The following is a 23,857-nucleotide window of genomic DNA, read 5'->3' on the forward strand; positions in this document are numbered from 1 at the left end:
TCAAGGTCAGGGACACCAGAGGAAAGCACTGGCCTCTGGACATTACAGGACTGCTGTATGCATGAGCACATAGCCGCTGAGGCTGTCACATAAGACCCGCAGAAGATCAAGCCAGTCATCATGCTAGCCTAGAGTGGGAAACATTTCATGAGACCCCACCCTTCACCCTGGAGGTATGCACAGTCGATGGCTTCTGGGTGTGGATGGAGTTTTCTTTAAGGATGTGGTTCTTTGTTGCTTAAACCTACTCTGTGGATGGTCCCAACGTGGACCAGGAGTATACGAACTACTCAAACTCGAGTCTATGGGTTCTTAAAAAAGGAAAAGGGACACGAAGTTGAGGACTGTGTATAGGGAGGGAAGGGTTGATGTCAGAGGCGTTAGGGGGAGGTGTTGGGGGGGGTGTGAAAATATGTATGATCAATACAAGTCGCATGAAATTCTCAGAATTAATGAAAATATGGAAAAATGTCCAGTAGAAAAAAAGAAAGAGGAAGAAAAGAGGAAGTCCCCTTTCTTAAACACTAAGGCCTGCGTCACTGGGTCGGTGTGTGATGGATGAGGGGTGCGGAGGGATGAGGCATAAGGCCATCACTATCCACGAGACAGCTGGTCTTGAGTCCCTAAACCAGCGGAGGGCCATTCCAGCACAGCTGGGGAAAACAGGCCGGGCCAGGTTTGCCGGAGAGTGGGCATGTTTAGTATTTAGAGGACGTTTGTTTTTCAGAACTCCTCTCTCCCTTCCGAAATCTGGCAGGCGTTAGTCATCCCCAGCTCAGCACGAACCCGTAAGTGTGCTTGTGTGGCTCGGCGGGCTTCCTCCCTGCGCCCCGCCCTCGGGCTCGCACGAGCAGACTGGTCAGCACCTCCCAGGCCCGGGGTGCCCCTTGTCCTGCCGCTCCCCACCAGGCGCTCAGCATCCTAGGCAGCAGAGGCTCGCCCCGCGGCGCGGAGCCAGGTTCTGGGCAGGGAAGAAAGTTGTAAAGTGCCGGGAGGAGTTGGGCGGTCCGAGGAAGAGAGGCGGAAGAGGAGGACTCTGCTGAGTTCCCGCGGCGATAGTGGGGTCCGCGGGCGCCTGTCCCCCAGCTCACCACTGCAACCAGACGCCAGCCCCTCTGCTCCCCCCCGGTGGGCGGCGGAGACTCGGCGGGAGGCAGCGAGGAACTTGTCCTGAGTGCTGTCGCCGCGGGCCTTATTGTCTGCAGCAACTCTCCGGAATCCGGAGTGGGAGGACTGGACTCTGTCCACTGGGATTTGCCCAGAGTTCCGGCGGCAGCTGTGGCGGCCGCGGAGATTCTCTTTGTCCTCCCAGGACCTCGCTCTCTCTCCTCGGTGGCAGCTGTTGGGTGGCTCTGAGCTTGGAGCGGGCATCCCAGTCTCGCTCAGCCTCTGACCCCGGGGTGAGTCCCCGGTGTCTCCGCCTCTTTCTCGTCCCTCCGGTCTGTGAAGCCGGGAGCCCAGACCCCGGAGCCCAAGGGGTTGTGAACCACAGGGAGCCGCCGGGCCCGGGCCACAGGATGGTGGCGGGTCGGTCCCGGGCACGCAGCCCTGGGAGCTGGCTGTTCCCTGGCCTGTGGCTGTTGACTGTGGGCGGTCCGGGGTCGTTGCTGCAAGCCCAGGAGCAGCCCTCTTGCAAAAAAGCCTTCGATTTGTACTTCGTTCTGGACAAGTGAGTGAAGGAGAACTGTCGGATCAGGGTCTCCGGGAAGGGAGGGCAGCGCTAGGACAAAGTTGAGATGTGTTTGGGTTCAGGGGAAGGCAATGGGAACTCTCCTTAGCGTGCATGCGGCTGATTCCTTTCAAAATCAAGCTCATTAGCCGTAGATAAATAGAGGCTGTGAGACTCCAGGGCTACTTGGCTCTCTAGAGGAGAGGCGTGCACTGCTTTTTTGTCCTGGAGTCTCTTGGGAAATGGAAGTGTGGCCACCTGCAGCGTGTTTCGTCCCAGGAACTTTTGTGACTCTTTGGCCGCTTCATCACACTCCCTAGACCCGAACAGACATTCTAAAGCTTGCCCAATTTTGTCCTGATCACAGTGCTTCCCTGGGAGCCGGGGGGGGGGGGGGTGGGGGGGGGGGGGTGGGGGTGGGGGGGAAAGAAAGCCTTAATATACCCAATGTGGGTTGCATTTCCTGAGAAATGAGGGTCTGTGTTTTTATTTTGAAAAGCCAGGTCTCATTGTAAACAGTAAACAAGCAAGTTGTCCTCAAAGAAGTGTGGTCTTCCTGGTTTCCTTGATTCAGCCCAGACACTAAAGTTTCAAGCCCTGAACATGAACACAGACATGCACTTCACTTTGAAGAGGAGAGGCAGTCTCCCCCCCCCTGTTCCCCCCACCCTCCCCATCCCCCAGCATGCACCTGTAAATCTGAAGAAATGTTTACCATTAAGACCCACGTTTTTGTCTTTCTGATCAATTTATCTTCCTTTTTCAGGTCTGGCAGTGTAGCAAATAATTGGATTGAAATTTATAATTTTGTCCACCAGCTGACAGAGAGATTTGTGAGGTATGTCTCCCCATTGTACCCTTCTCGGCATTGGAGAGGAAATCGAACAAACAGCCTGGTTTCTCTGTTCTGAAACCCTTTGCAAGCAAAACCTTTTCTGAAATCAAAATGTTGAATTTTAAACATCTCAAAGTGGCCCTTTTACACACGGTGTTGAGTGGAGACTTTCAGCTAACCCTCGGAAGTTCATTTTATCTGCCTCCCAGAAACTCGGCCCAGGGTGTGAGGAAACATCTTCAAATATAACTCTTAATGTCTTTTCCTTTTTGGCCATTCATCTGTTCTGAGTTTGAGTTATGCTTTCTCATAATTTACTACATTAAAAAGATACATTTTATTCTAATAGTATCCATACTATATTTTCAGTTCCAGACACTTGGCTCTGTAAACGTGCACATTTAAAAGGAGAAAGTGTCGGAAAACTTTAAATGAACATGTGTTAATAACTCACTAGCTGAAAAAGCACTTGTGTGTGCATGTGTGCGTTTAAAGAAATGAGTTGTGTTTACACAATGTGTGGGTGTGTGGCTGGTTTAAAATGTAACCGTTCTATATATGAAGGAGGCTTCACGAGCAAACACTCTTTCCCTCGCCTATAAAAAGCATGAATGCTGGTAAATCCAGCTTACTCTCTTATTTAGAAGTAACCAGGAATTAGTGGCATTCCCTATTTAAAAATAACCCTTGGATGCCTTGATTTTTTTTGTGGCTCCCCTCTTCTGGTTTTCTTTTGGATGCCAGGAACAAGTGCAAGTTTATCAGGATAATGGGAAGGGACACGAATAGGAGCTGTGTCATTAAATATTGCCTCCTTCAGTCTTGTTAGCCCAAATGTTTTCTGTAAAACAGGCTTGGATGATCAAAACATTTTGAAAGTCATGTTGCAAGTAACTTCAAACAATCTGTAGAGGCCTAGGCAATCCCCGCTTTGGTTATTGGCAGCAGTAAAGCTATCCCTATAAAAAATGTATGCCTGTCCATGTTCAATCATCAGTCTCCTGCTTCAGGAGCCAAAGATAGCACTCCGGTTCCTGAACAGGGTCTGAGGTAAAACCATCTAGGGAAGGAAAATAAATAAGAGCTGATATCTGTAACTGTCAAAGCGGAATAGACAGTTGTTTATAAGTTTCTGATTCAATTGCCGAATGTGCTGGGAGTGGCATGCAGTGTTACTCCGAAGCGATGGATTATTTCAGTGCAGCATCTGAAGAGAACGAGGCTCTTATTGAATCTGGTTTGCAAGTTGGAATTTCTACAGCATATACTGTTCTCTGGCTCAAGCATAGTTGCTCAGTTACTAATTATATGTTGTGGGACATGAATAAAAGATGGCTACCGACAAGCACAGTGCTCACAGAAGCTAGGGCTTTGGAGAGGGCTCTGACCTTTTAGCCAGTGTCTTAGTTTCATATCTGCAGTTCCAGACCAGAGCAGCGTTTGCATATGCTTTTCTCAAAACAACCACGTTTCCGTGACATTAGTGTCCAAATCCTAGAAGACAGATTGGGAAGTTGAAATGCCAAATCAAAAGGTGATTTCTTAATGCTTACAGTATTAAGAAATGTGATTATTATGTTATAAGAAATTTAAGTATTTACAGTATTTATGGTGAATTGTGTCTGGACTGTTATCATAACTGTGGCTCCTAAATTAAACTGGCTTGTCTCCAGCCCCAAGCCGAGGGTGTGGCCTTCTGCAAAGAGATGGAGGAGAAGATCAAAGGAAGGAACATTTTTCTAGGAAAGAGTCACCTAGAGACTTTCCAGTTATTCTTTCTAGATGTAAACCCCAGTAATTCATGGAGGAGTGTTTTGAGAGCTGAGAAGCACCAGCTGCATAAAAAGAAATGCAGTGCAGACAGGAAGGCTGAGTGGAGTTCCATTTAAGGGAAGCTGAGACTGTTCAGTGAGACTAATTTTAAATGAGACTCCCTGGCTCTACTTTTTGTATTGTACCAATATCTCTTTTAAAAATGTTTTAACTGCCTCTTTCCTTATTTTGCAGCCCTGAAATGAGATTGTCCTTCATCGTGTTTTCTTCCCAAGCAACCATTATTTTGCCATTAACTGGAGACAGGTTAGTGCATTATCATTTCAATGCAGGCTTTTAGGAGAGATGAATCATAAAGGCATGATTGATATTGCAGCCTGGTGATCTGGGCTTCTCTGTGGGCTTAAGTGAACACGCAGACAACTCAGTGCTCTATAGTAATAGAAGGGTGAGGCAGCATGAGTAATCTGAAGGAGTAGACCATCTGAAAATCAATATCATTTATATTGGTTGTAGAATATATTTTACATTTCCAGTCTTTCTCTGAAGTTCAGTGGTGCTCAACATGTTGAAGTTTACAAGAATACACATATACACATACACACACACACATACACAAGATACCACACGTGCACGCACACACCCAGACACCCACACAGAAGACACCACACACTCACACACACACACAAGACACCACACACACATTCACATACACACAAGACACTGCACACATACATACACACATATACGATACCCCCCCCACCCCACCCACACACACACCCTGCTACCCCTCAGGGCTTTGAAAAGGAGTGGCTTTCCTGTCCAGTGTCATACTCTTTCTTGTGACCAGTTTTATGCTGTCTGACCATAGTATGGTACATTGGAATTAGCCATCCACATATCTAAATCACAGCTGCCTTTCCTGGGGTTACTTTTGCTTACTCAACTATGGATTCTACAGTCAGAAATGAGATGCTATGCTTCATTTTCACTTCATCTAACATAAAGTGTGTAAGACCTTGGTTAGTGAATACTTGTTGACTGAAGGAATGAGGTGACATCATTTTGCAATTGCCTTGCCTCTTTGTGATCTACAGCTTCAAGCAAGGGTGACTGCAGTGCTTTGGTTTGCAGGATGGGTGAATTTAAAAAAAAAAAAAAAATAACTGTGAAAATAGTTTTTAGGTTTCTTTCGTAAAACTCAGTTAATAGTCTTTAACCTTTATTTCTTAAGCTTTTAGTTTCAAAAGACCAATAAGGCATGCTATTTAAAAGGGCTGAAGGAGATAACTTGTTTACAGTTCATTGACTTGCTTAGGAAAATTATATATATAATATATACACTATACTATATTACATAATACTGTGCTGTGCTATACTATGTGTATGTGTGTGCATGTGCGTGAGTGTGTGTGTGTGTACATTTGTAACTCTTGTGTTAAGTTTGTCTTTGCCTGAAGAGGAAACCCTCTCTAGGTTGTGAGTCCTGCTCAGGACTTCAGTATTCCTGTTTCTATTTTGCCTTCTTACTTTATTATGAACATGTGGTCTCAACACTGACAGTCCCTTATAACCCATGAACATAGTTTCCTATGCGCATCATCATAAAAATTTTTGGTTTTATGAAAAGGACATATTTTTACTGTCCAGTTTAATTTCCAAAGAGTCAGGTTTGAATCTAGCATGTCAAGGAAGAAAAACACAGTTTTAATATTCATGACATTCATATATACATAGCAAAGCACTTAGCATACTGCCAGGCATGTCAAAGGCTCAGTAATTGACAGTGGCATACATTGTGCCAGGGTTTCTGCGAGGCACTTTGCATATGGGTTCTCCATCACACTGGAGATGAAACACAGTCACTGGTCGCCCAGATTGATAATGTTTAGACATGTGTGGAGGGCATTTGAATCTTTTATGTAAGCTCAAGACACGTCCTTTGTCAATGGTTAAATCCAATGCACAAAGAGCTGAAATTGGTGGGAGAGGAGGCTGTCACTCAAGAGACAAGATAACTACACACTCAAGAGTTACTCATCTTATTCTACTTGGGTTTAAATCCCACCCCTCTAGGTTACTAGTTGAGTGACCAAGGATAACTTGCTTAGTAACAAGCTTCTTACAACTCAGTTTTCTTATGTAGATGCTGCTGCTGCTAATGATGACAAAAGTAAACCCCACCTCATAAGATAGTTGCAAGAACTGAAGTTGATGAATATAAGGAAAGACCTAATATGTTAGTGTTTATAAGATAAGAGCTTTGGCCATGGAGAGATGGCTCAGTCAGCAAAGTGCATGCACACAAGCTCAAAGACTGGAATTCAATCCCCAGATACCATGTAAAAAGAAAAACTGGATATGGTGGCAGTGCACACTTATGTCAGCAGTTGGGAGACAGGCAGAGGGATTCTTTGGTTTGCAGAATAGCTAGCCTAGCCTAATTAGAAAGCTTCTAACCAACAAGAGACTCTGTCTCAAAGCAACAACAAAAAGAAAACCAGTGAATACCTTCTGAGGTGTGGCACCCATGATAGTCCTCTGACCTCTACATGCATGTGTACACACAAAATGAAATGAATCCCTTACTCAGTGTCAGTTTTTCCGTCTATAGAACACAGATGCACAATCTGCCATGTTTTATCAGAGTTATTATGAAGATCCAACTGAGACAATGGGCAGTGTGATATTTCATATGTCATAGAGCAATCTCCAATAACAGGGCTACTTTCTTCTAAGTTACCATTTTACTAGTTCTATTAATTGAATTGCTATCAAATTAACTGTGATTCTCCATCTTTGGATATAGAATCACTCCACAATTTTAAATTTGGAGAAATAGTTTTCTTGTTGAGATGGAGGATCAGCGGACAATTGTTTCCAAGACTTCTGTGGCTCTTTGTATTAAAACCTAGAAACTGGGATTCTCATGGCTTATAAACTTTCTCAAGGGTTTGTGTGCACGTGTGCACATGTACACACGCACACACACACACACACAAATAGATCTAAGCATATGATTTAAAAAGTAATAATTAAGCAAAAGAAAAGTACTGAGAGTTTCACAACTTTGGTTTTCTTACTCATAGTTTTCAGTATCTTGGCAAATACAAGAAGTTGTTCTTTCGTGTTTCTCAGGGGTTGCTAAAGAGATGAAGCAAGATGGGGAAACAAAAGTATGCACACCAGGACTGTGTCTTCTGTTATGATTTTAACATGATGTCTAATGTTATGTAAATCCACAAAATCATTATCATGGCAGACAATTTTCAGTTATACATTTTAGATACCCATTGCTTAAATTTTTATCACATTAAATACCTTAATCTGAAGCATGCCCACTTTCTCTTGTTCCAAGGACTTTTGTTCTCCATGTACCTACTAGGCCACTGATCCACTTACTTACCTGTCTGCTTTATATGTGGGCTTTGGAGTCCACAAAGATAAGATTCTAATTTGTGTGTGTGTGTGTGTGTGTGTGTGTGTGTGTGTGTGTGTGTGTGTGTGATAGAAATAGGTAGGGAAATATGTAGGTAGGTAGGTAGGTAGGTAGGTAGGTAGGTAGATAGATAGATAGTCAGGGCATGATTATATACAAAAATAACCAAGATTCATAGTTGAGTGGTAGTTCTCAACCTATGGTTTGTGACCCTTTTGGCAAATATCTGTCTCTAAAATTATTGACATTATGATTCATAACAGTATCAAAATTAAAATTATGAAATATCAATGAAATAATTTTATAGCTGGGAGTCACCATGATATGAGGAACTGTATTAACAGAATTGTATTACGAAGGTTGAGAACCCCTGCATTAGAGGGTCAGGGTAGAGGCAATATTCAGTATGTAAATATGCAGCCTCTCAGAATATGAAAAAAGAATGAATTTTGACGATGTTACTAGGTACTATTTCACATAAATGTGAATAGTGATTTCTTCCCAGTTCTGTTCATAATTATTTAATTCTGTGATAATGATTTAGGTAAAAACATTTGCTGAACAATTATTCCGTGCCAGATAATCTGTAAAGTGCTTTCTGTGCATAACTTCTGTTAACTCTGTATAATTACTTATACTTTCTAAGATAGGTCATCTATCTTCTCTAAGGACTCCCAGTAGCAAGTGCCAAGCAGTGTATTAGCCAATGTTTAAGTAGACTATGTCATTTGAAAGCCTAACATAGTCTAATGACTTTGAAGAGAAACAAATGTCTCCAAAACCCCATCCAGTTACCCACTCAGTCTTCTCTGGGTCCTATGGTCTTCTTCTCATCCCATGAACCAGCCAAGCTTATTTACACATTAGCCCCTTCTTCCTTCTCTATCCTGGGTCTTCTCTGAGGTCCCGTTCTTGTTTTCCTTTCCTGAACTGGGGATGGTTCTGGGTAGTGGAATGTTCATAAGTATGATTCTGGTTTGAATCTGATATCAAAAGATAAACAAACAAAACTCTAAACCAACCAATAAAACAAAAGCTCATCTCACTTATAACTTCACAGAAGTCTTGCCTTGTCTCCAAGTTTAAGATATCTTCACCCTTCTCCATCTTCTCCAGAAACCCTATTCTTAACTTTTAATAATGAAGGAAGGAAGGAAGGAAGAAATGAATTAAAGAAGGAAGAAATTTGTATTTCCCTGAGCCTAGAGTACACGAAAATACAGGGTTCTTACTTATCTTGTTCACTTATATACCCAGCCCTAGAACAGAGCCTGGTTCATGTAGAAGCTCAACAAATCCAGGTTGAACGATGAAATTCTTCTGATGCTAGAGCTTAAGTTAATGCTAGAGCCACTGCAATAGAGCAGACTCTAGTTAGGCCAGCTATATAAATTATACCAGTGCAATGTAAACACTGACTTGTTTTTGCTACTTACCCCATTCCTATTCTTACATGACAATTGTAAATATTTCCGCTTCCTTTTCACTATCTATATTTGCCTCAAATTAAGAAAGACTTGTCTACTTAAATTGGACTTTAGATTTTGAGCACAACATGACTTAGTAAAACATAGTCCTTATACAAATGTATAGAGATGACACAAGCCATTTAATTAAGTTTATGTAATATATGCATTTTTGTTGTTTGAGTGAATTTCCTTTAATTATTTAAAAATAGAATTAGATATTTACTTGTGGGGGAAGTAGGTCTTGATAAACAGTTGATAACTCATAAATTAGCACATGATTTTTAGAAGAAAAATTGTCAATATTTATAAAAGTAGCAACTTTTAAGGAAGAGATTCCACATTTTGCACTGGCTCAGCAAAGACAGATATAGGTACAACATTGGACACTGAAGAACTATGTGTAATAATGAGAAACTATATCTAAACTCTATGCTCATTGATTGATTATATTTTAATTGTTATACTATATATACATAGGAAGAAATATTATGCAGTCATTATAGTTGAGTAGATCAAAGTACTGATATAAAACAGGCATATGATATAGTAAATGAATAACCACATTGCATAACACTTCACATGAATTTAATTTCTTTTGTAAAAAAGATAAAAATTTCTATGTAATGGCTGTATTCAAACACACATGGAGTAGAAGGCTGGAAGATAAGCACTAAAGTGTTAATGATTCTCTTATAGGCAGGAGACTAAATATGATGACCATCATAATTTCAGTCCTCATGTATACACGCAGACAAGTCCTTAAAGTGCTTGAATTAAATGTCGAACCTTACAGAACTCTGAAGCCATGGGTTTCAGGCTTGTAATCAGAATGCAACTGAAGGATTGAAAAAAAAAAAAAGCATGGAGATCTAGAACACATTCATTTTGGAGGATCCAAATTCACCTTGCTAGTGAAGAGATTGGCCTTGAGTCCAGTGGACATAGAAGCTCTGTAGTATCTGGATGACATTGGTGTGTTTCTTAATGAGTTGAGCCCAAGTTTGGAGTTCCACAGAAGGAGCTACGTATCCCAACCATTGAGCAGTGTTCAGGTGACAGAACACTGTGCCTGAAAAGCTCCAGTGAAGGATTTAACACCTACTGGGTGCACCAGAAGGTCTGTGACTGCTTGCTTGTCTCTCTTTGCTTCTGTCCCTTGTCTGCAATTATGACCTTTGGTTCAGATGCCTACTTTCATAGTTATTTTCTTTCTCTTTATATTTTAATGATTAGTTACGTAGACACTAAGAGGAATTGGAGTTGAAGGTTAGCCCAGGTTTATCCTGTGTCATGTTGGTCATGGAAGATCAAAGATTTCAAGGGCCTTTTTGTTTACCGAGGCTCAGGTTGGTAGTCAGACTCACCCTAGCCTGACACTACACAGGAACACTTCAGTGAGAGCTGTGCTGACTCAGGCTGCCCATGGTCCCCTTCTGTACTTTTCAAACGAATCAGAGTCTTTTATAGCCTGAAAACATTATCTTCTGTATTACTCTGTTCTTACAAGTCAGTGAACTGGGGAGAGAAAATGACCATACTTGGCTTTTTTTTTTTTTTTTTTTTTTTTTTTTTTTTAAATTTTATTTATTTATTTATTAATAAAAATTTTACTAGGGAACTTTTCTGTTTAGAAAAGTCTGCTTTGGCTGCAGACTTGGCCCCTGGATGGGTCTAGTTATGTATGGCAGCTTCTATGTTCTGATGATGTATGTAGTACTTTGCTCTATGAGCTTGTCTTAGAAAATGACAAATTCATTACACTTTTACTCACGCTTGGTGGACAAACATGAACACACAGAAGTGGTAAAATGCAGCAGCCCAGTAGGACAGTGAGTGAAGAAATGATTGAACTTCAAGGCCAGAGTAATAGAAAATGCAGGCTAAATCAGAGAAACCTTTCATAAAATCAGAGTAGCAGGGGACGTGGTGAGCAAGTATTTTCAGATCCTGGACCACTCCTTTGTATTTTTTGGCTTAGATTCTCTACCACAAATGTAGGCCTTAGAGTAATATTCATAATAAACAACAGGCAAGATTTTATGTGAATTATAGTGAGAGTCTACCATGTCCTAAGATGATAGACTAGAAGACACTCACATGTTCAAATGGTTTCTAAAGTCTGTGCTGGGCCTGGGACTGACTGACGACAACATTCAGCAGATCTGAGTATGACATGCTGTTAGCTCCAGCTCCAAGCCTCTTTTCAACAAGGCATGGGTGCTTCTCTTGTCATGGTCTTTGAAAACTTCCACTGAGTAAAACTGTGACCACTCTGACACCACTGTACTTGGGCAAATCCCAGCCTACCCATGAGCAGTAGAACCAGGCATAGCCAAGCTGAGTTCATGGCCAGCACCAGAGTCAGTACCAGTTCCACCTTGCCAACCCTGTGAGTGAGGCCATCCGCCCTCCTAGTTACTGCAGCTTCCTCAGTGGCCACACGTGATGAGTCAGACGTGCCTGGTCAGTGAGCAGTATAGTGAGAAGGGATCACATCTTTACATTAATTTTTGGGTGGTTTGAAGAACAACCTTGGTGTCATTTGTGCTTTGTCCCCCTTTTACCTTCTGTATTGCTCTCCTTTCTCTCAGCTATCACATTTTCTACTTCATGTCACCAGTACCCTGCTACTCCTGTCCCAAGCCACCCAACCATCTCTTTATGTTTTTCTGAATTTTGCATTTCATCCTCATGGTACACTCCCATATGAAGATCTGGAGCTAGGAACCGCAGATGGGAGAGGACATGACATGTTTGTCTGTCTGAGTTTCGGTTACTTCACTCAAGGATCTTCTCTAGGCTCATTCACTGGTTTTATTTATACTGATCACGCTGACCAATTTTGAGTCTCCACACTAACCATCACCCACTGACCAAGGAATCTCTAATTGAAGTTGCGATCAGCTTGACAGACATAAGCATGAATGTTTAGAATGCACTTTGACATCATGATCATTCAGAAAACAATACTTGTTTCTCCTTGTACGCATGCTCTGCCTACTCACAAGCTTTTGACAAGGCTTGTAGTATCAGGCATAAAATCCTGCAAAGCATCACAGCCGATTAGATAGCAATTTATTAATCCATAACTATACACCACCAGTGGATGTGGACACATTTTGCGGGGTAGGCTGGTATTGTAACATCTACATCCAGTGCTGGGTAAGACCATTGGTGTTTTTCTCCCCTTGCAGCATGCACACTGCCCCCTGGCATAATGCCATTAGGATAGAGTTTCCTGGTGAGTTCTAGGTCGGTGTCTCTGTCTCCTACATCCAAAGTGAATGATGTCTTCAGCAATAAGGTTTTATCATCTAGTTATGTAAGCAGCCAAAGGCAAAGAAAATAACTTGCACTGCTTTGGTGCCTCTGGAAGCTGAGTCACTAGGAATTCCTTCTGAGTATGTCTTTTGCTTTTTTTATTAGTCATTAACCCTTCTCTTGTTCCTCTCTGCCTTTTGTGTAAAGTGCTCTTTCTTAACAGCAGTGCACTCTTCTTTTGCTACTGTTTCTTTCTTCCCTTGGGTTATAATAGATTTCCTTTCCCTTCTCTAGATTGGATAGTGCCATCAAATTCCAACTCCCAAGGACGTAAGCATGAATAATGTGTAAAAACTGATAGTAATAAGAGAAGCTGTGGAGTTTTATATTTGCTAGAGGGTACCGCTATTTCACAAGGTATTTCTGAATTTGTACATTTTGAAATTGCTTATATTTACTATCCAAGGGAATGCGGAAGACATTGTGCATGGTATCTGTAGTTTGCAGACTTACACAAAACTTAACAATCCTTCTTTGTGTGATCTGAAGGACTAATACAAGGTTCGAGAGGGTTTCAAGTGAGTATGCAGACTGTGATGAACTGACCGTTCATACTGAAATCCTCCACTGTGGATGTATAAGCAGGAGTAACTGAATAAATAACAGTAGTCAGTAATTACGGACATCTTCACATCACACTGAATACACCACATGCAACAGCACCTTTAATTTAAACCAACTTTGTTTGTTTATTTTGTTTATTTTTTGTTTATTTATTTATTTTTAATTGGATATTTTATTTACATTTCAGATGCCATCCCCTTTCCCCATTTCCCCTCCCTAGAAAACCCCTATCCCATTCCCCCTTTTCCTTTTTGCTTATATACAATTTTTTTAAAAATGCTAATCAAAGGCTTTATAAGTTTGGTAATGCTCAATCAAAAGCGTAACCCAATTCCCAACCTAGATAAATCAACTATCTTTGACTGGTGGAGACACATGAACATCTGCCTCCATGTTCCCCGCCCCCCCCCTTTCTCTCTCTTTCTTTCTCTCATCACCTAGCTTCTCCTCTCCTTCTCCTCCTCTCCTTACTCCTCTTCCTCTCGGTACTACTTCCCCCTTAGCTCCTCCTACATATCACCCTTCCTGTTAAAATAAAACTTTTCTCTCAAAATACAATTAGAACATAATTATACCAATTTGTACCAGTGAGGTACAAGATAGTCCTAATACCCAGTCCATCATTTTGTTGACTAACCAAAACCTCTGTCATCTCTCCTAACTAAAAGACATAGTTCACTAAGGTCTGTCAGATGATCCTGGGCCAGAGGCTGAAGATCAGATGCTCCAACGTTTTGTAGTATAGGGACTGTCCAGGTGTTCGGTGGTATCTATAAATTGGCTAAGTTTTAGATGCTATGCTTTGTGCTTCCCATAATTTCAGTTAACTCAGTCATTCTGGATTTCTGATGGGATTGAAAACTTATAGTCTCATAGCCAATCCTGGCTATTTACTTTGAGAGAAAAGATTTGAGTGGATGGTTTTCAGCTGACATTCATTCTAAAGCCAAGAAAAAAGCTATGTGCTCCCAGGCTGGTGGTTTAGACCCTGGGGAGCTCTGGTTGGTTGGTATTGTTGCCCTCCTCATGGGGCCACCAACCTTTTCAGCTCCTTCAGTCTTCTCTCTAACTTCTCCATTGGGAACCCTTGATCAGATCAATGGTTAGCTGTGAGTATCTGCCTCTGGGTATGTCAGACTCTGGGGGACCTCTAAGGAGACAGACATATCAGGCTGCTGTCAGCATGCACTTCCTGTCATCCATATCAGCTCTATTTTTGTTGACTGCACATGGGATGAATACCCAGGTGGAATGGTCTCCAGACAACCTCTCCTTCAGTTTCTGTCCCACACTTTGTCTCCATATTTACTCCCTTGGGTATTTTGTTACTCCTTCTAAGTAAGACCTAGGCATCCATACTTGTTCTTCCTTCTTCATGAGCTTCATGTGGTCTATTAGTTGAATCTTTGTTGTTTCAAACTTTTGGGCTAATATCTGCTTATCAGTGAGTAAATACCATGTGTGTTCTTTTGTGATTGGGTTACCTCACTCAGGATGATATTTTCTAGTTCCATCCATTTACCTATGAATTTCTCGAATTCATTATTTTTAATAGCTGAGTAATATTCCATTGTGTAAATGTACCACATATTTTGTATCCATTCCTCTGTTGAAAGACATCTGGGTTCTTTCCAGCTTCTGGCTATTATAAATAAGGCTGCTATGAACATAGTGGAGCATATGTCCTTGTTATATGTTAGAGCATCTTCTGGGTATATGCCCAGGAGTGGTATAGCTGGGTCCTCAGGTAGTGCTATGTCCAATTTTCTGAGGAAATGCCAGACTGATTTCCAGAGTGGTTGTACCAGCTTGCAACCCCACCAACAGTGGAGGAGTGTTCCTGTTTCTCCACATCCTCTCCAGCATCTACTATCACCTGAGTTCTTATCTTAGCCATTCTGACTGGTGTGAGGTGGTGTCTCAGGGTTGTTTTGATTTGCATTTCCCTGATGACTAAGGATGTTGAGCATTTCTTAAGGTGCTTCTCAGCCATTTGAGTTTCCTCTTTTGAAAATTCTTTGATTAGCTCTGTACCCCGTTTTTAATGGGGTTATTTTGTTGTCTGGCATCTAATTTCTTGAGTTCTTTATATATATTGGATATTAGCCCCCTATCGGATGTAGGATTGCTAATGATCTTTTCCCAATCTGTTGGTTGCCATTTTGTCTTATTGACAATGTCCTTTTCCTTACAGAAGCTTTGCAATTTGATGAGGTCCCATTTGTCAATTCTTGATCTTAGCGCATAAGCCATTGGTGTTCTGTTCAGGAACTTTTCCACTGTGCCTAGGTATTCGAGGGCCTTCCACACCTTCTATTCTATTAGTTTCAGTGTATCTGGTTTTATGTGAATAAACCAACTTTGTTATGTCACCTATTTGTTATGCTATACCTACTTTCACATGGTGAGAATAAAGGGCCAGGGAGACTCCCTAACTTGCCATACATTAGATCAGTAGTCCATGTAATTGCTGCCAATTACAGGTCAGGTCTCATTGGCCTCAGTGTTGTGTTCGTTACTTGGTTCAGGGAATAATAAAGGAAGAACTGAGGGTTGACCAGCAGATGATCTGGGGTGTTATTATCATTATTCTAGTAAATCCCATATGAGACAGCCAAGGCTACAAGTGTGAGATAACTCTCTCAGGTTCACATGTTTTGAGGCCACACAGCATGGCTTTAGGTCTGTCAGGTTCACTGTTGTGTTTCCAGGCGTCCAGCCTATGTCACCATATGCAGGTTTTCTAGAAGAGCATCATAGGAGTCTGAAAAAAATGGGAATTCTTCTGCTTTGGGCCCTACTCCCTCCAAATCCTTCTGCTTATACACTGTGTCTAAGTCTTTGCAATGTTCTGGATGCTCAGTGTTGCTGGATGGTGTCATGCATCTCTCTACTTAATGAAAACAAAAATTCAGATAGACATTGCTATTTATATTTCATTGGTATTGATACCAGATCCAGGAAAGTTGTGTAACTGTTTATGGGTATACAGTGTGTTACTCTTAGAACCGGGGTTTCATTTCATCTCTGACTTACTCCAACCCCAGGGTCATCCTAGCTCATTAGAGAGCTTTCCATAAAAAATTGCCCTCCGTATGTGTGGAGGGATTGCTTTGAGTACCCAGACCTGCACATGCTAAAATGGTGTGAATAAGAGAGTAGTATTTGGATATAACCCACATGTATTGTCCTCAATGCCTTCTTTCACCATCTATAGATTACTTATCGCATTGAGCATGTATATGTCTATTCAAATAACTGTTATGCTAACCAACAGTTGTTTCAAGACTAGTGACAAGAACAAAAGCCAGCACCTGCCCAGTATAAATAGGTTTTTTTTTTTTTACAAGTGTGCAAGGTAGTAGACATTGTGATCTAATGCACTGAGAGGATCATGAGTTTGAGGCCAGGTTGGGATATGAACTTTGTCTCCAAACCTGAGTTTAAAGAAATAATTCAGTCTGTAATTGGTTGCATTTGCTGTTATGGTACCCCGTGAGTTTGCGTGCCACTCATAGTTTTTTCTGGTACCTTCCCCTTGTCAAAGCTTTGATGTAACTGTTCACATTTTTCTCTTACTTCCTCTTTTGTCTGTGCTTCCTTCTCAGTCTCTACTTCCTCTTTTTTTGATCTTTGCGTGTATGAGTGTTGCTTGCTGTCAGGAAGAGAGTAAACTAGGTGAACAGAGTCATTCTAGCAGACTGTGATGAACCGGAGCTGTGACTCAGTGACCTTAGTTCCCTCAAGGACTTATCATTCACCATCCATTCCCATAAAGGCTCTGTCAAGAAAATGTTTTACAGATGAGGAAACAAGGTTGGCTTTGAAAATTAATCTATGTTTTTTCTATCATTCTATGCCCATCTTGATCTATGCCATTCCAGAAACTCTAGCTATAGTTTAAGAGACTATCCTGTTTGGTCCAGACTTCTCCAGTAGAACTGAATGGTAAACTGGGTAAGCAAAGGAGCACTCCAAAAACATGGTCAGTGTTGAAATTAGGTAAGCTAGGACGTTCTTAATATAATACACAGAAGCACGCTTTCCCTTCCCTTCCCTTCCCTTCCCTTCCCTTCCCTTCCCTTCCCTTCCCTTCCCTTCCCTTCCCTTCCCTTCCCTTCCCTTCCCTTCCCTTCCCGCCCTGCCCTCCCCTTCCCTTTCCTTTCTCCTCAGCGGAGACATTTGAGTGACCCTGTTAGACCTCAATGTTTCATGTAAGAGCTAGTGTTTAGGTTCTCCTCTGTCTCCCCATCCCCCCCCCTTCTTCTTCTCTTTGTCTCTTCCCTCCATCTTTCTCTAGTTGATTATGGGGGTTTGTTCCTTAGTTCTCGGTTAAAAATGTACAAACAACAAACAGATGTTTAATAAACACTTGCATTGGTTTTAGTCCTGCCCCTTTCCAAAACATACTTGAGTCTTCTTAGGGCATAATAACATCAATAAACCATGTAAAACTAGGTAAGATCCTGAAAAACAAGGTTAAATAAGTTGCTAGCTATAAGAACAGAATTTTGTGACTGATTAAGACATTTACTGCAGGCTTCTTGGCAGTCTGGGCGGGATACAAGTTGACACAAGAGCTCCTAGAAGGCTTTTCTTTTCTAAAGAGAGTCAGGAAAGGAGTGGATCTGGATGGGAGAGGAGGTGGGTAGGAACTGGGAGGACTAGAGGGAGGGGAAACTGGAATCAAGATATATTGTATAAGAAATGAATCTATTTTGATAGAGGAGAAGAAAGATGAATAGACATTTGGGATTAAAAGAGGGTTGACACAGTTGTGAAAAGCAGAAAGGAGGAAGTGCCTAGCAAGTACTCAAAGGTGACGGCAGCTGTGGGGCCTCATGGGCTTTCAGATGATAGCAGTATCCTGGGCAACGGCTTCAAACAAATACTGATGTGGTTTCAATATTACCCTTCCTAGTAGTTGACACAGCATTGCATCGAAGGAAATGCATAAAATGGGGCTTTTAAGATGACATGACCCTGAGCATCTCTTCACGGCCCCACCATTTCCGACCCCAGTTTTCTTCCCACTTTTCTCTCTCTCCTTTACAATCCCCCGTCCCAGCATTGTGAGCATGAGATTTCTGTCCTTCATCTACTACTTCATCCTATTACTTCTCACTTGTTGACAGAGAGACTTAGAATGTTTACATGTTCAAAGCCCCTTGTTATCTGGCCTGTCTTGGCTTGGGTTCTAGTTTCCCTAAAGAGACTGACAGCCTGGATACTTACTGTTGTAGGTGGCCCACACCTGCCCCATGTATGCCCATGTCACTGGCCCTGGAGAAGAAGCACTTTACCTCTATGTCTTTGTCACACAAACATGGTGGACCATCATGCAGTATGAAAGGGCATGTGGGTGGTAGGCACATTAAAGATGGAAACACTTGCTGTGTTCTCTGTTACCCGATTGAACTAGCAGTGGCTGGAAAAGACTGAATCCCACACTAATGGACTCCTTCTACTCAGGCTTGCTCATGCTTCAGGCTCTTACATGCAGTGGTGAGTGGGCCTGAGCCAATGGGAGGGCTATTTTTACCACACAGATTCTGTTTGTGTAAGCTTGCACATCAGTTGTCTCTCTCCCGTTTGACAGGAAACATTAATGCTTGAGGACACACTGCCACTCATTTCGGGGAAATACCAAGTATTTGATATTTATCTCCACTCAGACAAAATCAGTTTCAAGTTGTTTCCATAGATCTCAAATATAAATATTTACACAAAATGAACTTATACATTATGGTATTTGCTGCGTTGTCTGCAGAACTATGATTATTTCTTATGGAAGATTGAAATTTTATTAGGTACTTATTTTGCAAGAGGCATTATAGTAAGTAGCAGGTTCAGAACAAATGATAACATCAGCAATAGAAGGCAGAAGTAGCTATGTCAGACCTCTGGTTTCACTGAGTGAACATTTAAGTTAATTAGTTAGGTGAAACGATATAAGAGACTATGTTTTATCACAGTAAAATTTGAATATAGATATGGATAGAAGCTAGACTGTAGTAAAATCAGTTAAAGACTTTGAGTAGGTGGCTTTTTAAACCAAGCATCAATGCTGTTAGAATATAATCAATTAGTTACTTTTAAAATGTGTGAAACCCTGGTGCATGGCTTATTGAAACATTTACATATGTTTTTTTTATTAATTTTATGTGTCATAACCATGTGTTATAAACAAATGCATACATATAATGTACACGTGGAATTCTTTGTAAGACTCCACAACTGTCTTTGATATTAGGATGATATTATTTTTATAATCCACCTCTTTTGTCTGTTATCCCCAGTGATATGGACACTATTTATTGTTTCTTTAAAGGATATTAATTCTATTGATAGTTCCATTTTTACAATTAAAGCATCTTTCTGCTTCTATTAAAAAAAGAGTTAAACTTTAAAAAAAAATAAAGATCTTCTCTGAACCTTTAAAATTAACATTTCAAGCTGGGTGGTGGCGGGGGGGGGGGGGGGGGGGAGCACACACCACAGCACTCAGGAGGTAGAGGCAGGCAGATCTTGGTGAGTTTGAGGCCAGCCTGGTCTACAGAGTGAGTTCCAGGACAGCCACTGCTACACAGAGAAACCCTGTCTCAGAGAACAAAAGCAAAGCAAAACAAAAGAATTTCTACAAAACTAACACTTAAACTAGGTAAGGTTGATACATGCTTGTGATTCCAGTACTCAGGAAGTTAAAACAGAGTTCAAAACCAACCTAGGGGTCATAACAAACAAGCCTACCAAATGCAAAAACAAAACAAAACAAAAACTCAAAAAATTGAATATATTTTGGGCTATTTTGGTAACAATATTTTATCTCTTAGGATTATTAGATTGTTTAAAAAGAGATTTCGATAAAAATACTTAAAACCCTAAAATGTGGGTATTCCTTTACTCATTCATATGAAATAGCTTTTAATAACTTTACAGACATACCCCATTTAGATATTTTTCACTTGTGCAATGAATCAGTTATGATGAAAAAGACTCTTTGCCAGAGATCGTAATTTGTCAGGAACCATCTAGGAGAGGCTAAGGTGACTTTCCTGGAGATTGCACAACATTTTTGTGTGGTCTATACTTGGTGAGCTCTGAGAGGCAAGGTCTTAAGAGACTTTATCTCAGAATTGCTTCTTACTGCTGATAGATGTTCCTATCACTATTACATAGCCTAAGGATTCCTGAGCATTAGCCCACAGGATTGAGCAAATTTCTTACAAATCAACATAAAGATGAATTTTCATGAATTAATAATGCTTAGATGAATTAATGATTTTATAGCTTTCCTGATTTGATTCAAGTAATTTTAGGAAGAAAGTTTTAAGAGATGGTTTTAGTTGTTTTGCCAGAAAGATATAATAAACTTAGAATCAACAATAGAATGTGCCTATTCCTCATAAAATATTAAAGACTGAATAATAAAGAAAACAATGAGCTTTCACAATTACACTGAAAAGAGAAATAGGCTTGGAACAAATTTGTGATCAAGGAAGAATATTCATTCTAGGTTAGGTGGACAGATGAAGCCACAGGTGTGCACTATGATAAAGCGAGGCCACTCGGAACTGTGGCTGTGAACTTATAGTGAGCTCACAGAGTAAAGCACTGCTTTGAACGTGCTGTCCACAGCCTTCTGTAACTCCCTTTTGTGTAACAGTTTACCTATGAGGGATTTCCTAAGGACTTTGCTTTGTCTATAAAAAGGCCAGAGAAAAGAAATAATGTGGGGGTTTGGGGGCCTCTGCCTCATCCATCCATCCATCCATCCATCCACTAAATGTATACGTATGGTATTTGTGTCTCAGCCCCAACTACCAAATGTATATGTCTGTTTATCTATCTATATATGTGTAAGTATATAAGTGTGCATAAATACTTGTGGAGTTGATTGAGACAGGTGGTCAGGCCCAACCAAAATGTATATGTGTATGAGCGTGTGTGAGTTTGTGCATATTGCCTCTATAAAGGAGTTTAATTATTTTCCTTTCTTTTCTCTCTGGCTCACAAAGAGTTAAAAAGTCCAAGCCACTTTCCTGGCCAGGGAGAGGTTCCTGGGCAAAAGAGAAAGAAACTCTAACAATTAACCCTTTACTTAATTCCCTGCTGTTATCAAATGTATATCTGTCTGTCTATGTGTATGTACACTTAAGAGTTGACGGAGTTCAGAGTTTCTTGGTAGGCATTCTTGCCAGCCCCATAGAATGAAGTTTTGTTCCATCAGCAGTATTGACCCTGTAAATTGCCCATCACTGTCTCCGGGGTCTGCTATTCATAACCCCAATCACCACAGCTGCTCCCCATCCGCTGCCTTCCAGAGAGAACTGGTGCAGGGCAGGTTCCTAGCAGTGATCATTCCTTTAATCCTAGCGCTCCAGAGGCAGAGGTTTGCTAGCATGGCCTGTACAATGAGTTCTAGATCAGCTAGGGCTACATAGTGAGACTGTTTAAAGAAGAAAAATAAAGTGAGGAGGAAGAGGAGATGAGGGAGGAGGAGGAGGAGGAAAAAGATGTTTATTTACTTTTCTCATCTCATTCACATTCTCTAACAAGAGTGCATTGTCTTCTTGTCCATCCATCCATTTATCTACCTGTTTACCCATTCATTCACTCACTCATTTATTCATTAGTCAAATCTATATTAAGTTTCTACTATAGTCAAAAGAATATTCAGGTGCCTGAGTGTGTGACACAGTGTGTGTTAGGTCCCCTAACAGTGAAGTCCTGAGATGTAAGACCTGATGAGACTGAGTAGAACATTTCACTTTCTATGAGGAAGGGTGACTATTAGTCTGTAGAACTTGTAAGAGTCTATAAGGCAAGGAGGCAATGTTCTCTTTTGGGGATGTGGGGTGAGTGTGACCAGTAGGGAGGTTGAGATACTTTGTTTTTGTATTTGTTTGTTTGAGAGGAAGCATACTGAAGTCCTTACCACTTGATATAAAGCAAGTGTCATCAAAGGTTCCTGGGTCACCAGTGTATGATGTGCTTGATTCGCTGACCTATTAGTGCCTTTAGGAGTACAGGGTTAAAATCCATAAGTTACCACATGCCTATTAGCACGATAGAAAGGATGAGAAGCATCTGAACTCAAAGGCTACGTCATTTCCTTTGTTTCTTACTCCTGGAGACTTTTAAGTTACTCAGAAAGTGTTTGTTATGGTCTTTGCTCAATCTCCTTTTCAGATACAAAATCGGCAAAGGACTGGAGGATTTAAAAGCTGTTAAGCCAGTCGGAGAGACATACATCCACGAAGGACTAAAGCTTGTAAGTTATCCTATATTTTGAACTAGTGTAGACAGTAGTTTCTTATATAAGAAAAATCTTATTATATAAGGAAAAATCCCTTTCCATGTATATGTCTATTTTTTCAAGTCTGTTTCCCTCTGTGGTTAGTTTCAGATTAATCAATCATAGGTATAAAATCTGTATCACAGGAACCCAGGTATAGTGACTCTTTTATATGAATACACACATATTTCCAATAAAAAGACTAACAGAAATACCCTGTTTTGTAAATTAATTCATATAAATATATATGTATTATCTTATAGCCCTTAATATCTTTATTTTGTCAGACCTAAGCATTCAGCTCCACAGACAGTGCTGGTTAAAAGTGAAAGTGAAATAGTCAGTTGTATAATTATTCTTCATTTTCAGGCAAACGACCAAATTAAAAATGCAGGGGGCTTGAAAACCTCCAGTATCATAATTGCTTTGACAGACGGGAAGCTGGACGGCCTGGTACCATCATATGCAGAGAGCGAGGTGAGTGTTAACTGAGCTTTGTACCCACCCAGTGTGCACGTTGCTGTGATTCGTTGTGAATAAGCAATGTGCACGTGTAGCTTATCTGAATCTCCCTTCCTCTCTCCCTCTGTCTTTCTTCTATTTTTGTTTCTTCATAGGCAAAGAAGTCCAGGTCACTTGGCGCTAGTGTTTACTGTGTTGGGGTCCTGGATTTTGAACAAGCTCAGGTGAGTTAAGACACACCTGCAAACTGTAACCCACTAGCTTGCCTTAATGGGATTTAAATGAGCTCTTTTGCCATGGCTTATGGAGAGGTTTTGCATAAAATGACTTGTGTTTTGAGCTCTCCTAAAACGGAAAATTAAACTCAAAATAAATTTCTTGAATGTTTATTTGGTGAGGATCTTAAAAGAAGATAAATGCTTAGATTAATACCATGTGAATATCCCTTTACCTTAATTGGTGAGACAATGGTGATAGTTTTATCTAGAATTCTTATTTTGATTTGAAATTTTTCTCTTGTGTGGGAATCTGAAGAGTCCATTTAGAAACCTTTAAGATTTTTCATATAAATCTATTTTTTTCATGAAGTTTTCTTACAAATCATTTTACCTTTACATTTCTGTGTGAGTAAATGACGAAAGTAGCAGACTCTATGAATATATATATATATGTATATATCATTAAAACAAATATAATATATCACAGAATGAATGAGTTATAGGCAGTAAGTTTTCAATGTAACCAAAACAATTTTCTGTGTGAGTTTAAATTATAAAGAGCTGTGTATCTCAGCTTCCCCTTAAGTCTTCATCTTCTTTTTAAAGCTGGAAAAAATTGCTGATTCCAAGGACCAAGTTTTCCCCGTTAAAGGTGGATTTCAAGCTCTTAAAGGAATCATCAACTCTGTAAGTGTGCCTCGGAGTCCCAGAAGGCTGAGAACTTTACAACACGTTTTAAGTTGTACAAGCGATTTTTCCAAGTGGTGCAGGTGGGCAGTATTTAGTGAAAGGAGAGTGAGCTTTGTTTG

General features: G+C 40.8%; 1 protein-coding gene across 1 annotated transcript in view; it reads left to right on the forward strand.

Moving 5' to 3' along the window:
• The first annotated feature begins 876 nt into the window (after positions 1-876).
• Antxr2 (ANTXR cell adhesion molecule 2) overlaps positions 877-23,857 on the forward strand; it is a 133,063-nt gene continuing 110,082 nt past the window's right edge. Inside the window, exons 1-7 of the mRNA XM_076926439.1 lie at positions 877-1,669; positions 2,436-2,507; positions 4,512-4,583; positions 22,263-22,344; positions 22,738-22,845; positions 22,986-23,054; positions 23,655-23,735. Of these exons, the coding sequence (XP_076782554.1) occupies positions 1,518-1,669; positions 2,436-2,507; positions 4,512-4,583; positions 22,263-22,344; positions 22,738-22,845; positions 22,986-23,054; positions 23,655-23,735 (636 nt within the window). The 5' untranslated portion in view covers positions 877-1,517. The remainder of the gene's footprint in view (positions 1,670-2,435; positions 2,508-4,511; positions 4,584-22,262; positions 22,345-22,737; positions 22,846-22,985; positions 23,055-23,654; positions 23,736-23,857) is intronic.

This window comes from Arvicanthis niloticus, chromosome 27 (assembly GCF_011762505.2).
Source record: "Arvicanthis niloticus isolate mArvNil1 chromosome 27, mArvNil1.pat.X, whole genome shotgun sequence".
Taxonomy (NCBI): Eukaryota; Metazoa; Chordata; class Mammalia; order Rodentia; family Muridae; genus Arvicanthis; species Arvicanthis niloticus.